We start from the raw sequence: 16680 nt of genomic DNA, 5'->3' as shown, positions 1-16680 counted from the left end.
CGTTCATAATTACAAATGTTCTATATCACATTCATAAACTATAAAATATAAAACGTGGATACATTCAGGGTTTTAGCTTTATATGTGCGAATAGTAGGGTTGTGAGATCAGATGTGTCTTTCGAGATGTGTCTGGTCTCAAAAGAACTTCTGCAGAATCCTCGTGACAGCGGCATGATGCTATATTCTATAGAATACTATAGAAATAATTATAGTCAGCAATTCTGTCTATACCATTCATTAACGTGTGATTATTTGTAATGATGAGATTCTTATTATATTGTAGCAGAATAAACATAATAAGCAATTCAGTACAAAATATTCAATTAATGTGTTGTCAGTAGTGCCATTTTGTAGAATATCCACAGAACACAAACTATGCACTCTTGTCAGCCACAATACGTTTTCTACATGTATTTATGCTTTGCAGTGCTACTCTCCAAAATGGTGCTATGTTTCCACTACAGTGACGTTACTTTGAATTGTTGAATAAAGTCATTATTTTTGTCTTATTTCTGTACAAAAAGTATTCTTGTTGCTTCATAAACCTACGGTTGAACCACTGATGGCAGATGAAGTATTCTGTCAATGTCTTTCACACTTTTATGGACCTTGACAGTGTAATTTACTAGGTAGTCAATTAAACAGTCACAAGCCTGCCAGATTTCAGATTTTCAGATCCAAAATATCTTAAATTGTTTTAGACGAGCGAAGGATGAATGAAGCTTTTACCACATAGGGGTAAATGATTAATGACAAAATTTCATTTTGGAGTGAAGTAATTCTTTAGTTATGCCGTAAGGTAGGGTAAGTGTACAAATCCTACATTGTTATGACTTGCAAACTTAAATGTTTGGTTTTCTGTTATTTGCTATATTAATTGTTGTAAATACTGCTGGTTTATCTATATAATAATCAGTATGTTAGTAGAAATATTGAATTCATAGCTGTATAATTTCATAAATGTTCAAATTTTTAGGAACAAATATTGTATAATTTTTCACCTGCCAAGTGCTGCCAACAAGGTTATCTTCTTCAACAACACCACACTTGAGCACAGAAAAATAAAAGTTGCTTTTACTCAAATTAAAAAAAAAAAATAGCATGGGGGGAAAAAAAGTGAATTAGTGGGTCCCTTTCAGCCGGTCATTCCAAGTCACCTTGGTAACTGATGAACTGGGATCAACCAATCTACTTTCGAGTGTATTAAAATGAGCTAATGCACATTGACATATGCTGACTGTATCCAGCTGCAGCTCATTACAGCTTGAGTATAAATAGGAAACTGGTGCAGTGCATATTCAGCTTATTTCGCTTCAGAGCAGAGCAATCATATTGTTTATCTTCTGACTACTCTACTGAGAGAAGACTGAATGAGTTCAGTGAGCTCTTTGGAGCTCTTGGTGTTGGTGGTATGGCGCATCAGAGGTAGCATGTCGAGTGAGTTGAACACATCAGGCTACACTACCCCCTGTTTGTTTCAGGCAACCATCTTCTCCTGTACGCTTGAGGATGCTGAAAGAGGTTTTTTCCTAAAAGAGCATTTTCAGATGCATCTTTTTAAAAAGGGGACATTGAATCTTGGAAGACGATGTTGGTCTTGTTTCAGACAATATACACCCGTGTGTTTCTGTATGTTCTGTCTGTATCTGTACCCTCGAGTGACCATCACTCCTCTTGCACTCTGCAACCAGTGGAGCTGCCAAAGTGGCAGTTTGGACCCTCAAGTGAGGGACCAGCTATTTTCTTTAGAGCCTCCCCCTGATGATTGGATGTCGATCGCTGCATTGGAGGGTGAGTCTGACATTTCTGGAGATACAGATCCAGATCTATAAATGGTGGCTATGATTGGGCTGCAGAGAGTATCAGGCTTGAGTGGAAACCTCCACCATGTCCCGAACCCTTGAGGTTGGATGATTGGTATCTAGGGGTGGCTCAAGCTGGTTCTCAGGGCCCCACTCCCGTACCTTTCTTCCCAGATGTGCATGAGCTTGTAGACACTTGTCAGCTCTGATCGGTAGTGCTTATGCTTGTAGCAGGTTCATCAGGACCTGCACAAGGGTGGTCACAACACGGAAGCCATCCCAGATCATGCTCACCCACCTCTCTTGCCAGTGAGTGGCAGTGGATGGCTCAGGAGTATGAACCAATAGACTACCCACATTTTATTCTGCTCGGACACAGTTTGTGTGTGTAAGAGTTACACACACAAACAGACCCCGCTTCGGACCAGCTAAAAGTCACCCAATCCCAGTCTCTGCGGATACAACAGTGGTTCCGTGAGTGCCACTGACTTGAATGAACTTTCCCAATCAGTCTTGCTGGCTTCTTACCCAGACGTGATCGACCGTCAGGGGACAGGCCCTCACTCGTTAAATCCTTAAGAAGCACGGGTCCATATGTAGCGACCTAAAAAGGAACTCATATGTGTCATTCCTTGGTATAATCTTAGAACCCGTATTTCCCCGGCAGGTATTCTGCATTATTTATGAGGGTTATAATTACCTCGAATTTTTCCATATGCACCTGAGAGATGATCAAAGGAGTTAGTGTTCTGAAACCTCCTTTGGTAAGGATGGGTCTTCCAAAGCAGAACAGAGTATGTTCCCCAGTGTTTTCCAGTCTTGCTGAGTGGGTAGTACTTTGACAATAGTGAGCTGGCCTTCTTGTGGTAAGCCGGGAGGCTCCCACAGGACACTGGAAAGGGCAGCATCGATGGCGTTTTAGTAGGGATCCCAATTCGTCGATCACCATTGTGACTCTTAGGGACCAACTGAAAAAGAACGTCTCGGTTATGGATGTAACCCTCGTTCCCTAAAGAAGGGAATGGAGACGTCATGTCCTGTCGCCACAGGTGCTATACCACCACTGAGCAGCTGGATCACTGGCTCAGCTCCGAAGTGAAAACTCGAATATGCACTGCACCAAATGCCTATTTTTACTCATGTTGTGATCAGTTGCCGCTGGATGCAATCAGTTCATGCACTGGCTCATTTTAATGCACAAGTAGATTGGTCTCTCAAAGCGAGATCCCAATTTGTTGGTCAACAATATGATGTCTTTGTTCCCTTCTTCAGGGAACAAGGGTTACATACATAACCAAGACGTTTTATAAGGACTATCTACCTTTGCTTGACTTCTCCATCACGGAAAATTATAGAGGTTGACCTCCTGGGATCTGAGAGCAAAACAACATAATATCTCTAAAGAACAAAAAAGGTCTGCTAAAGAAATAAATGTAAAAATGCAAAGGAAGAAGCTAAGAGGAACTGAATCAGAGGGATAGGAGCGATTTAAGAAATAAACTTGTAAGATGTATAAGTGAAAGTGCATTCCACAAGTTTACTTGAGTGAATTTAGAGAGTACAGAATAAATTCAAAGACTAGTTTATCGCAGGAGAGTGGAGTTACATTCATCTCAAGGTAAATAAATCACCTCAGCCACAGTAATTTAGGTGACTGCAGAGTGATTTCCTACGTCCTACATCAACCTCATGGGCCACATTTGAACTGCAGTGCTGTCTGGACAACCAGAGCTGTGATTACTCTTAATAAAGAATGAGCCATAAAATACCACACTCCCCATCATAGCACATTATGGCCCTCAGCTGAAGTGTCAGGAGAAGTAAAATATTTAGGTTCTCCCCTAAAAATTGTCACTTAAATTAAAATAAATTAATTCCTGCAGAATTCTAATCCACCTTTCAATTTATAAGCCTATATACAGAGGAGTGCACAAGTACAATTAAATTCAGCAATTTATACTGAATAAACTAACATTTTTATCTGTTTAGTACTGCCCTTCAGAAGCAATGTGAGACAGTTAACATCACATTACATTATGCTTACATTATCTTGTATATGTGAAATAGCTTCAAGTTGGCATAAAATTAAAATTTATTATACATTGATTATATATTATTTATCTCAAAGCATGATTATTATTATTATTTATTTATTTATTTCATAATTTACTTATTTAATTATAAAAGGTTAACTTCCCTTCCCCTTATAATGCCATCTTTTTTGTGATGACGTGTACCAGGGAGCGAGAACTGGTCAATAAGCCCTCCCCTCCAGCAACCCATCACTTACATGAGATTGCAGCAATTGGCAAACAACAATGATCCAATCAATTCCCAATGGACAAATTTAAGACTCATCTTACTTTTTTTTCTCATCTGAGAAGCCATTTCACTCAGATTTGTGTAAAGACGATTGTCATTTTCGTTTTAAGCTGACTTCACTCTGAGCAGTATTAAAACCCAAACTGTGAGTTTATGACCACCCCCATATTAGGCTATAAACTGTTTCTAAAAATAAACAAACACAAGCACTCAACTGTGTGTATAAACCATATATATATATACAGTATTTAGACATTAAGAAAATTCCAGCATTTATTATAATAAATACTGTGGCCGATGTGTATCTTTAACAATATTCATAGCTATAAATTAGCAACTAACATCATTTCAATATAGATTAATTTCATGACATGATTTTAAGAAATTAAAATTCTATGAAATAGAACATAAAATACAACATAAACATGCAGTCAGATTTTGATTCACTAACAGCTTCTCAAACCAAAGTAAAATGTGATTTACGTTGCAGTGTTGGTGAAGATTCAACAGAGGCAACATATATTTTATACTGCAGTCAATGGTAAAGCATGAGAACATGGTTAGTTTAGCCTATATGAGCTGACACACCTCTGAGAAAAGGCTGCAGTGAGATCAAAAGTGAGGTCCTGCATGCTGAGATTCATTAGTTCATTAGTCTGGAATGGATACCAGACTAATGACCTAATGAATTTACCTAATGAAAATCTCCCCTGAAATGCATTTGATTTTCAACATGTATTTTTCTGGCTGGAATGCATACTTCTGTTTCACAATATTCAGCCGGGTCTCATGAAAATGCGTAGAAACAGTACACCAAATAAAAACAAAAACTAGTGGTACTGATACACAAAAATTTACTTGTACGTGTAGAGTCAGAAGTCAGTTATTTACATTAGAATTTAAAACTAGAAATGTTTTTCTTACAAATCTCACGCAGTCAGTAAAATTTTTTTTGCATAAATTTCTTTGAATAACATGAGCGTAATTTGAACACATGTAACGTCTATATTATATATATTATATTACAAATTACTACTTTTTTATAAAAATCTTTATTAATATCAATAATGCCTACATTTAAGGGTCTTTTTGTTCGCTTGGGCAACCATGTTGCCGCTATAACCAGTTTATGCTGAGAAAATTCATATCCCATCTCTGAAGTGTGGTTTCTTAGCTATCTGGCCCTTCCCCTTATCCCTGAACACACCAATTGAAGGGACAGGAAAGAGTAAGCGCTAGGTAGAAATGAGATTGGGCCTAAGGTGACATGTACTTGTAAAGATAAGTAGAGTCAGCAGAACTTTTATATTAACATTAAATGCAAAAAGACAATACAATATGGGGATATTATTTACTAATCTAACAACAGTAAGGGCAGGTTGACATCTGTATAGCAGCCTTTAATTTTACAAAGTTCTCACATGTAAAAGACAAATCAAGATTTACTCTTGTCCAGCCACTTGCATGGTTTCTTTCTTTTTTCCCCAAGTCATCCGTCATTGTTCTCTTTTGCTTTGTTAAACCTGCTCCATTTTTCACTGTAAGATTAATCAAATTAAAACAAACTTATACTAAATACTACAAAACCCCTAGTCTGTTTAACCGAATTCTACTATTCCACTAAAAAGTCTATTCATTTCTTTACAAGCTAATGGCTCCTAGACTTTCCTGATTTATTTTATGATTTACTTTTCTGGAGCCCTGATGTTTCACCCAATACTCCAACTCCCTTTGAAATTCTAGCACAACACCTGTTTCAGATAATATACATTTGGTACTGCTATGCTATGCAGTAGAGCTTTGTTACAATGGACCTCCTATCTGCTTGCTTTGGCAAAGTAATTCCACCTCGCTGAATCTTCATCACAGTGAAGGGCTAAAGCCCTGACTACACTCACAGAGCTGTCCTGAGAGTCACTATAGCAACCTAAGCTTTTGTCTCCTGATAACACACCAAATTTATGAGCCCAAAACAAAAGAAATGTACATTGTCTCCAGGCCACATGTTTAAAATATGTCTCTTCTAATATGTCTCTTGTAATTTGCTGAGCATTAAACATAAACTATGTGCACGCTAGGACAATCAAGTTGGGGTGCATTTCCCAAAAGTGTTGTTTGCCAATTTCCAAAGCCATAGTTCCAACTTCCAACACAAAGTAATGTGGTTGGAACATCTCTTAACCTGGAGTTATAGTCTTGATGGCATGACATGGACTTTAATAAGCAGTATAATCTATACCTTTCATTCCAGATATATTTCCATGTAAACACAAATATAATTTTAAACCTTTAAGTTTGAATGAAAAGAAGAGTCAAATGAAAAGTGAGCATGTTATATTCATGAAAGCATTCTGGGGAAACCGTGTGAGAGGGAACCCCTGATTAAATGAAACATCTGTAAATAATTCAAAACAATGCAGAAAAAAAATACCAAAGTAGTCCTCCTTAATTACAGCAGTAATCTTCCAGTAATTAAATATCAAACCAATTATGAGCAGGAAACTATGACTCTAACACCTGTGTGATGCAAGGTCACACACACACACACACACACACACACACAAACACACACACACTAGGGCTAGGGGATATACTGCATGCTATATTCGTGAGCATCTAGTCAGTAAAGCCAGTTCTTTAATTAGCGGTAACTCTCCATCAAATGGACCGGCAGTTAATACAGAGCTGTAGATCACTTACAAGCCACGCAACATCGTGTTCAGTATCCCAAATTAATTGCCTGCGAAACTGGCCGACAGCTATATACAGCGATGCAAACTACTCCACCTTTTCCTCATATATGGCAATGAGGAGAGAGAAAAATTAAAGTTGCTTGCATGGGTTACCTTACCTGCATCTGTACGTAAAGCCCGCCTACTTTAATTTGATTGGCCAACTCAATTATTTCTGACGAGTGCTGTAACTTTTAAGCTTTTTGTCATCCTAAAAAACATAGAATGAGTCCTGCATAGATAAGTGCAAGCTCAAATATTGGGAGGGACAGATTACCGATTTCTAATTATTGGGGGGAACTGTCCCCCTCAATGTCTATAGCGGTTACAACCCTGGTGTAATGCCATCAACAGTTAAACTAGAGTGTTTAAAACAAGAATTTGTAACAAAAATACTTATATCTCAGGAAACAGTTGTGATTAGTACATTTTTCCAACGATGCATTGTACTATTAAGCTGCACTATATGGGAAACACAACTCTGGGTAGCTCAAGGTTATGTTGTTTTGTCTTTTAATGTCACCAGTGTTGACTAGAAAAAGTTTCCTATCTAAACACTTGTGTTATTTTTCATAAATTATCACAAAATAAAGTGAAAAAGTTTGTTTTCTACTACAGTACTCTCCCTTGCCCTTGCCCCCCTTATTGTATTACACTTTTCCACACAACATGTGTGTGCATAAACAACTCTGACCAAAATATATGTCTGTCCATCCATTCTCAGGGTCTTCTGTTTTTAATCAGACGTAATAATTCATGTCAATAATAAGTTAATGTGTTTTCCTTGAACACTTGTGATTGGATCAAGTCAAACACATCTTACGAACACACAGGTGTAAACAGGGCCAGAGAGAAAAGAGAGATATTGCATGTTTCATAAATGATTGTGCGAAGAAATATGAACACTGGAAGTATAATGGTGCAGTTCAGCAGAAGCACACAAGCACATTCGATGATCTACTTTAAGAGGAAGCCAAAAGCCTTCATCTCTCCATTTGTTGAATTACTATCATGTTGTTATCTATTTTCCATCCCATCAAAAACCCTCCCACCTCTCTCTTAGACAAGAATCCATGTTTACCTATTATATAATATAACATACGTACATGCAAACATACATACATGCATATATACACATACACACACATATATATATATATATATAAAAACACACACATAGATACATACATACATACATACATACATAAATGCATACGCATACGCACACACAATTACGGATGCATTACACAGCTAATGTGTTTGCACAGGCACAAGCACCAGTAATATACACTAATGCAGAGCTTTGCTTGATCTGTGCATTTATAATGCGGCTTTTCCTGAAGCACCCAACCCCCTTTCACACTCGCATCTAAATAGCACTTCCTCACTGGAAACTCAATAGCGCCAATGTGAATATCTGGAATGATAATCCTTAGTTCTTCATGAAATTCCCACTGCAGCAGTGAAGAATGACTATATGTACAGCCGCTGCGGATATTACAATGCTTTTTCAGCTCTATAATGCTGTTGCTGTAGAGCTCAATATCCAACACAGAATCACAAATAACCACAACCAGAGCTGTTTCAGACACTGGGGTTGGGTCAGAGCACGAATTAGCCTTGTGTTCCAGAATTGGTAATGGAACTGATTGAAGGTCAGATATTGTTGAACATATATTGCCTTAAAACAGAACTGAAAAGAGCAGCATGTTAAAACTACTTTGATACCATGCATTCTACGGAAATAACTGAGAGAAGACTCCAAGGCTCTATGTGCCACTAAAAGATACTAATTGAAACCTTTCTTATTTTTATTTTGCAATATGGTTTTTTTTCTTATTATAATGACAGAAAGTATTTTGAATTTTTCATGTTTTTGAAATTCAGAAATCAACAGTTGATGTCCTGGTTATAATATGTTAACAGACTTTTAATTGGTACCCTGTTCCAGTATATTTACATTGAGTTTTAGGATATCATTTGATATGAGATTTGAAGAGGTGCTGACTCCGGTTGCTGTAAACATTTTATTCACGTCACTCTAACAGGGCCCCACAAAACCATGTGTCATTTAAACCAATCTTTTGTCACACAGTATTTTGTGCTGATTCCATGAACTAGTCCAAAAAAGATTTGTGTCCCATCACAACAAGACCAGTTTAGAAATAATTATGTATGACGACCGTTATGACGACTCAAGCCAAATCATTGATTTAAATAAAATTGTAGTTTTTATGAATTGACGCGCTAACGTGGCCATTTTCAGAAACAAAAAATGAGTCGAAGAGGGCGTCTGTTTCTTTCAATCCATCTGACTAGCTACAAATGAAAAATGCAATATTGCAAATTAAATCCAGCGCTGAGTGCAGTTTAATGATAATGACTTTTTTATGACTGTCTTTCAAAATAATATACAGCTTATGAACTTCATGACAAAAGCTCTTTTTGGTATAATCACATAATCCACTGATCTTTTAAGCACAGTTTATACCTTTTATCCCCCCACAAAGGAGAGTATCCATTAAAGTGAAATGTCCGTATCAGGGTCTGAAATGTGATGGTCTGTTGCTGCTGGTGACTTCTCATTTGGTGCTCTGCTTTTCAGAACGTGTACGGGTGGTCCCGATGACTGGATCATCCAAAGGACAAGCTCTCAGAGAGGATTGGGTTAAAAATATCAACTAGGCGTACACAGACGACAAAGCTGTCAAAGCCCGTGAAAAAAAAAAAATCTAGTCATGCACCAACATTACAATTTTGACTGAAAAAAAAAAAAAAAAACTGTGAGGCTTTAATTATTAATTATTTTTAATGAAAATAATGATATGTAGTAAATGATTACACTAGTGTCATTTAAATAAATATAACATTTGAAATAAATAGTTAGTTACTAACTTTATTTATAAAATTGTATTTTTTTATTTAGATTATACATTCTTTTTGATGATAAAATTCAGACGTCAAAGCTAAAATGTTTGGAAAAAATCATTTATTACACAGCGACACCTTATTTACTCCTTCAGCTATATTTGTTGAGATTAACCTTCAGGCATGATATTATTTTTGTCAAACAGGTAGACAGAAAGAATGACCCCATCACATCCCCTGCAGGCTATATTACTATAAAGTCTATCCTTGCAGACAAACAAATAACCAGAGTCAAGCAATATAGATTTAATATGAGGGCAGCTCACCTCATTTATAGCTGCAGGATTTCAGCTTAAATTTGAAGTTGCAGTTCAGTGCAGAAAAATCCACGTGCTGCATTAAAATGCTCTTAACAATGATCAAGGTTCTGAACATCTGCAGGGGCTATTAAAACACTCCAACGTGTATGTTGTACTTAAACATTTTTTTTCTTTTCTATATGGCACTGTATGCAAATTGTGTTCTCTTTGTATCTCATTGAGACTTTATAAGATATTTCCAACTGATTCCTTCCTTGTTTGTGCCATGTCTTGAAATATAATCCAAAATTGTTTATGGCACACCTGCTCAATTCTACTACTTTGGTAAGTGATTTTATTAGACATACTGCATGGCAAATCATTATAAGTCACTCGTGAAGGCCTTAATTTAAATTACATCACTAATTTAAGCACTTTAACCTGAAATCTAACAGTATTTTCAATGTAACTAGTTAATGTTTCCATCACCCTGTCTTTATGTGCATTTTGAAGTATCACATCATATCACGTGTGATAGAAAGGGAAAAAAAAACGATGCTTGCTTTAGGTAGAAAAGAGTTAAGCTCTTACATAACTAATATTTTAATTTACATTTGGGTACAGTGTTACTCTACCGCTTTCATCAACTCAAACTACTTTTATTAATTTGTGGAAAAACAGCTACAAAGTGTTGATTGTAACACATATTTAAAACGGATATGGGAAAGCGGTTACTGCAACAGTCATTCAGAGAAGATCTGGTTTCAAATGGAAGCAAGAATCTTTCTTCTCTTCCCTCAACTGTGTTAGCTTTAAGTGCCTCACGGGCACGGCGTGGAGTTTGAGGGGGGTAACTGTGGATAAGTAGAGAAAAGTCACATGAGAAGAAGCAATGATTCCACTTTTGTCTTATTTGGCTGTCCATTTTTGCGAACACACAAATTGGCTTCTAATGGGTCAGGCTGCAGGAAATAGATGGACTAATTACAAACTATACAACTCACCCACTCAGACATTCTGTTTTCTGTGAGCAAGATTTCATGTATTTATTTTTTTTGGTGAACACTCAGCTTGGTGAAGGTACACCTCCAAATCTGTGACCATTCTGACACCTGCAGTGTTTACGGAGCTGAGGATTTAATGACTAACTATCTGAAAAGAAGGCGACTACTAAAAATAATCTCTGAAATCGCGGTGAGTCAGATGAATTACACAAGTTAGTACATGAAAGCATTAACAATAACTTCAAGATGCTCTGCCTTTGTCTCTCTAATAACTGATTATGAACTGATAACTGCGTTAGGTTTGCAATCAACTGCTCAATCCTCGGTTACTAGATCTAAGATAGTGTTTGGGAGGTGGTTAGTTGAAACTAGTTGGAATTAGTTTGTTAAATTAATTCTCCCCAAACAGCGTTTTAATGACAAACCATAACCAGAAAATACTGCTATCCCGAGGTGTTTCTTTTTCTTTATTTTGGACCTTTATTTGCAGCTGACCCAGCAACTGCCGTAAACGAGAGCGCAAACAAGGTCTTCCTCAAAGATGCACATACCGTAAAAGCTATTCCCAAGCCAGACCTACAAAACAGGGACTACATCGAACTCACGAAACATACCTCATACGCTGCGTACGTATACGGTATAATGAGTGCTAATCCTGACGCTCTTTATTTAAAACCACTTCAGTGAAGTGAAAAAGAAAAAGAATGAAAAGTAAGAGAGAGAGAGAGACGGAGGGATGTCTGCTAACTATGTCAAGTACTAGTAAGTGGAGAGTTGGAACAAATAGGTTTTCCACCTTGAACCTGAAGCTTTTTTTTGATTTCAGTTTACCTCTACAGAACAGAAAAAGCAGAGCAGCTTTGGAGTGAAAGCTTGTTTAGTGCGATGCTGTAATCAAAATGAAGAAACGCGGTCGATACACAGAGGTCCCCATCCAGTTTATCTTTTTGAAATAAGATATTAGTTGCAAATGTGTTTTTGGTTTTGTTTGTTTTCATGGATGCTTTATACTGCGTCTGAGAGTAGAAGACTGGTCTAGTTCATGCCTAATCTGCAGAAGCGCTGTTATGCTGGACCATTAGGGTTGATGCTCTGCAAGCAGAACGGAAAACACAGTTGTTGTTGTTGTTTTTGGTATGTCTCTGAAAAAAAACACTTTATAGCCCACGTTCTTTCTGTCTCTTGCGATGTACGCAGCGTAGCCAAAGGACACGTGTTACTTTATGTATTTTACAGTAAGTTCTGGTTCGCTAATACTGAAAGCAATACTCATAATGATAACTTAAACAATGTGAAAGGGGCCTGCAGGGCTAGTTTTGCCAAGCAAGTATTGGCAGCTGAATCACAGCTGATGATCTTATGTCAGGAGCTCAGCTTTCAGGTGAAATGTAGACTCCTGAGGATAATACTCCACACATCTAGAGATAGCTGCAACCAAAGCACCAGAATCATCAAGGGACTGGCAACTTAGGTTCCTGACAGCATCTGGTCAGGAAAAGTAATAAATTCATATTAACTCATTCTTATACTTAGCATTTGCATGACAGATATTTTAAGTATAGGGTCATTATCAGTAAATACAGTATATATAGTATAACTCTGACTCAAGTATACAGAATGAAAAAAAACTTTTTTTTTGAATTTTAACCCTCATGTTTTGACTTTAATGTTGATTCAAACACAAGGCTAGGTAGTGAGTATGCAATGAACATGTCTATTCACAAATGGGGTCCATGTACCGTGATTCAGTCACTAAAAACACATGGAAAGGTAATTAATGTGACCGCACTGCATGTGTATTCAGTGTTCAGTTTCAGCAGCATTTCACATTCACAAAGACCACCGTCGACGTACTAAGCACAGCTCACGTAGAAGTCAGTTTCAAACCAAGCAGCTTTTGTGTCGGTCAGTGTAGCGAATTTTGTCACCATTTTCAATAAGCCTATGAGCAAAATCTGCATGGTGAACTTTCTTGCCCACACGGGAAACTGATTGCGGAAATTCTGCAAAGCAACAGGAGTTGTGACCAATTAAGTGTGACATGTGGGCAAAAAAAAAATAAAAATCATTCAATTTAAGAGCACGTTACTTAAATGAGCCTTCTAATTTAGGCCTTGTTCACCAAAAACACTCGCTACTGACAACCACTGCAGACTTTTGCTTGTTATATCTAGGGCATTCAACAGAGACGATCTTGTGTGGAATGGAAACCGTGTCTTGTGTTGAGGACCACGGCATCATCTCAAGTTGGGATCAATACAAGTGACCGTTCAGAGAACAAGCAGGACATGCGAACCCATATATGACCGCTTACCTTGGCACTGAAATCCTTGCTTTCCAAACCCCCTGATGAAGAGGAGAGAGAGAAAAACAATGCATTAGAGGTCTGCCTCTCTAAATCCTTTAATGGGCTTTTAGCTATCAGTTCTCTTCCACGGAACAAGCAATCCCTTAATTAAAATGTGCACGGACAGCTATGGTATCCAGTGTTTGATTTGTATCGATGCACATCAAGGAAAAGCCATGAATTCAATAATGCATGTTCAAAAAAAAAAAAAAAAAAAAGTAAATAAATATATATATATATATATATATATATATATATATATATATATATATATATATATATATATATGCAAAGTGAGAGAGAGAGAGAGAGAGAGAGATAGAGATCAAAATTCTTTGTTAATTATTTTTATATCTGAGTCCCTAAATGCTGTTTTAATTTTTAGAAGTTACTAAATAAACTATCAACAAGTGAAGCAATGACTTGACCGAGCAGCTGAATGCCCCACTGTAGCCTGGATAAACCGATCACGCCCAAATCATGGAAACTCCAGTAAACGTGAGGCACGCAACTTAGTTCTGTCGAACTTTTGCTTTAGTTCCGTCCAAAACAAAACACATTTCTCTTAAGAAAGCAAGTTGCTGCGTGAAGCGCTCCTGTGTGACAGTCCTGCGAGTTCGACTCTAAGCGTGTTTATTCGTGCGCGTTCTGAACGCTGCTAAAATGGAAACGGCGGCGAGTTTCTTAAACGCTTAAAGCGGCGTTCGTTCCTAGGTGTACCCCCGGTGACTGGCCAGCTGCCAGAAACACAGCCGCACTTTTATGATGTTTAAAGACGTCGCATTGATTAGTTCGCGAAATGAGCTACTCACCAAATAAAGTCGGTGCAGTGACTGCAGAAAGTCGGCTGCTTGAAAAACCTCGCGATAAATTTGTGGTTTTTCACTTCGTGGACGTTTTTCTGCCTCAAAGCACCTTTACGGGCGAATCGATTTGCGACGTCAGATGAGGACTGCTCGTTGCTTTGTATGACATCAGCCATCGCAGAAACAGGAGAGAATAATTCCCCGCAGAGTATGTGGAAGTTGCTGTCAGACGAGCACAGCGTTGTTTTTCTGCCTCGCCGTTTGTCCGTGTAGCGCAACAGTTGGGTGCGCGCGTGCGGAAAGGCTTTCTAGCTTTCGCCACAACTACAGTGTGACAGCTTCCAGCGCGCGCCCCTTCCTTCTCGCTCGAGGTGACGTCATGAAGAGTCCTTCTGCTGGGAGTGGATAAGATCGCGCGCCGCTGGATCGAGAGTCCCGTGCGGTGAGCGTCATCCGGCGGTCAAGAAACCCGTCTGCAGGTTTCGGTCACAAATCCGCAAGGCTATCTTCGTTTTTGCTCCACATTCCCAACAATGTCGTTCCGTGAAGGCAGCTCTTTACCATGGTGTCCCCAGTTCTTAATTTGCCGCGAAAGACATCCTCGCCTCAAACTTGCGGAAAGACCACCACAAGTAAAACCAAAGCTAGCTATAGCTAAACAATTTTAAGCATTTGACTGAGATTTGTGTCAAAGTTTTTGTTTTATTTATTTTATATTGGGTATGGCTACTTAATTTCAAAAAAGCTGAGAATAAACATTAAGCCATTTGACTGTGAGAGAAACTTTTTTTTCGCTGTATGGTTGTTGAACACATTTTCCTACTAATTATAATTCAAAATAAAATTAAACCTAATTCAAATGTTATGATTCGTAGTATTAACAACAAAAACAGAAAAGCCAAATAGCTTTGTCACAAAACTTTAATAGTAGCAACATCAGAAAGAGTTTTGGAGGAATTTTAACGTTTAACATTTCAAGCAATTTAGCACATTTTATGGCTTTACTTTGAGAGAGAATGCAAAGAAAAACCCACTTTCATGAGGGAACACAAATGTTTTGTGAGAAAGCACAAAGGAAATTTTAAATTGAATAACTGACTAATATTTTTTTTCTCCACAACGCATTTCATGTAGACTTTAGGCGAGTTTAGACGCTAAAGATTGATGAGGATTGATAAAGATTTAAATCTGAAAAATATATTAACATACGTTAAAGGTCCCATATTGTTCAATCTGAAATTTCTTAGCTTTTAATTATAAGTGAGGTGTAAGGGCTATGTAACTATACAGTATATTTTTCACGAGTTGTTGTGACATCCGATCTACTTTGTCACCTCCATCAGTCATCAACCAAGCACCATTACTGAGAAACATGTGGGAAAGGTTAACTTTAATGGGCGAAAAGCAGACTGGCTGACCTGTACTCTCATTCCAAGGATGGACGATCCGACAGGACTGTTACTATGAGGTGAATCACATCTAACGAGTATAATTAAGACAAACTCACCGTGTCTAACCTTTTCTGATAAGAAGTTTGCAAACTCGAATATTTTTGACGAGCAAAATATTTCAGCAAGATCATATTTCTAATCTGAGGCTGTATTACGTCGATTCTGGCAGCCAACATCACAACTGGATGATATTTCAGGCTCCCATTGTAGCTGAATCTGTGCTGTTTTGAATAAACCGCCTCTAGTTTTCACTTTGTTTTGCATCCGAACTAGCTACATGATTCTGATGATGTTACGTTTGATTGGCCTGGTCGTGTCACTCCAGAAAAAGCAGGCCAATCAGAAAAGAGTATGGATGTTAATTAGACAGGCCAAAATCAACCTGATGACAGAGCTCCTGAGAGAGTAGCTGTAAAACATACTGAGATGGTTTTTGTTACTTATACCGCGAAAAAGGACATCAACACTTCAAATAAAAGTTCAAAAAGGTGTACAACATATGGGACCTTTAACTAACAACATTTCTTTAACCTTTGTATGTAATTTCTGTTCACGTGGCTCTTAAAGGTATAGTTCACTTCAAAACTAAAATTGAAAGTTTATTAGCTTACCCAAGGGCATCTAAGGTGTAGGTGTCTTTTTCTTGCATGCCCTCATATATAAATACTGTTCATTCTCTCACATAAACCGCTTGTTTTGTGTCTTAGGTCATCAATGTATTGTTACGATGGGGTATAGTTTAATTTGGGCTTCTCTGTGCATGTATTTTTTCCTCTCATAGAAAGTTCCCTATACCGACCATTATATGACTGACAGACTACAACTTGATCCAGTGCCTGCCATCATCCATCAAACTCTGTCATCTTCTCTGATCCCACCCAACAATTAATCTCATGCCTCTGCTGTCCTGCCCAGTCTCTTAGCTTCTTTGTTATCTAATGTGTTACAACATGCCACAAACATGCTAGCAACATGCTTAAACATGATTTATAATGATTTTCAACCCACATTTGTCTGGTACTTTTCTGTTTTCGAACTGTTTAAATA

At 37.8% G+C, this 16680-nt stretch overlaps 1 protein-coding gene across 2 annotated transcripts in view; it reads right to left on the bottom strand.

The window, feature by feature from the left end:
* prkcaa (protein kinase C, alpha, a) overlaps nt 1-14486 on the bottom strand; it is a 79070-nt gene extending 64584 nt beyond the window's left edge. For both annotated transcript variants that reach the window (XM_043241830.1, XM_043241831.1), the window contains exons 1-2: nt 14189-14486; nt 13344-13375 (exon numbers count right to left, since the gene is read on the bottom strand). In XM_043241830.1, coding sequence (XP_043097765.1) covers nt 13344-13375; nt 14189-14358 — 202 coding nt within the window. In that variant the 5' untranslated portion in view covers nt 14359-14486. The remainder of the gene's footprint in view (nt 1-13343; nt 13376-14188) is intronic.
* Nucleotides 14487-16680: the final 2194 nt, after the last annotated feature.

The sequence above is a fragment of the Puntigrus tetrazona genome, chromosome 6, assembly GCF_018831695.1.
Source record: "Puntigrus tetrazona isolate hp1 chromosome 6, ASM1883169v1, whole genome shotgun sequence".
NCBI lineage: Eukaryota > Metazoa > Chordata > Actinopteri > Cypriniformes > Cyprinidae > Puntigrus > Puntigrus tetrazona.
This window is presented reverse-complemented; position numbering and strand designations above follow the sequence as displayed.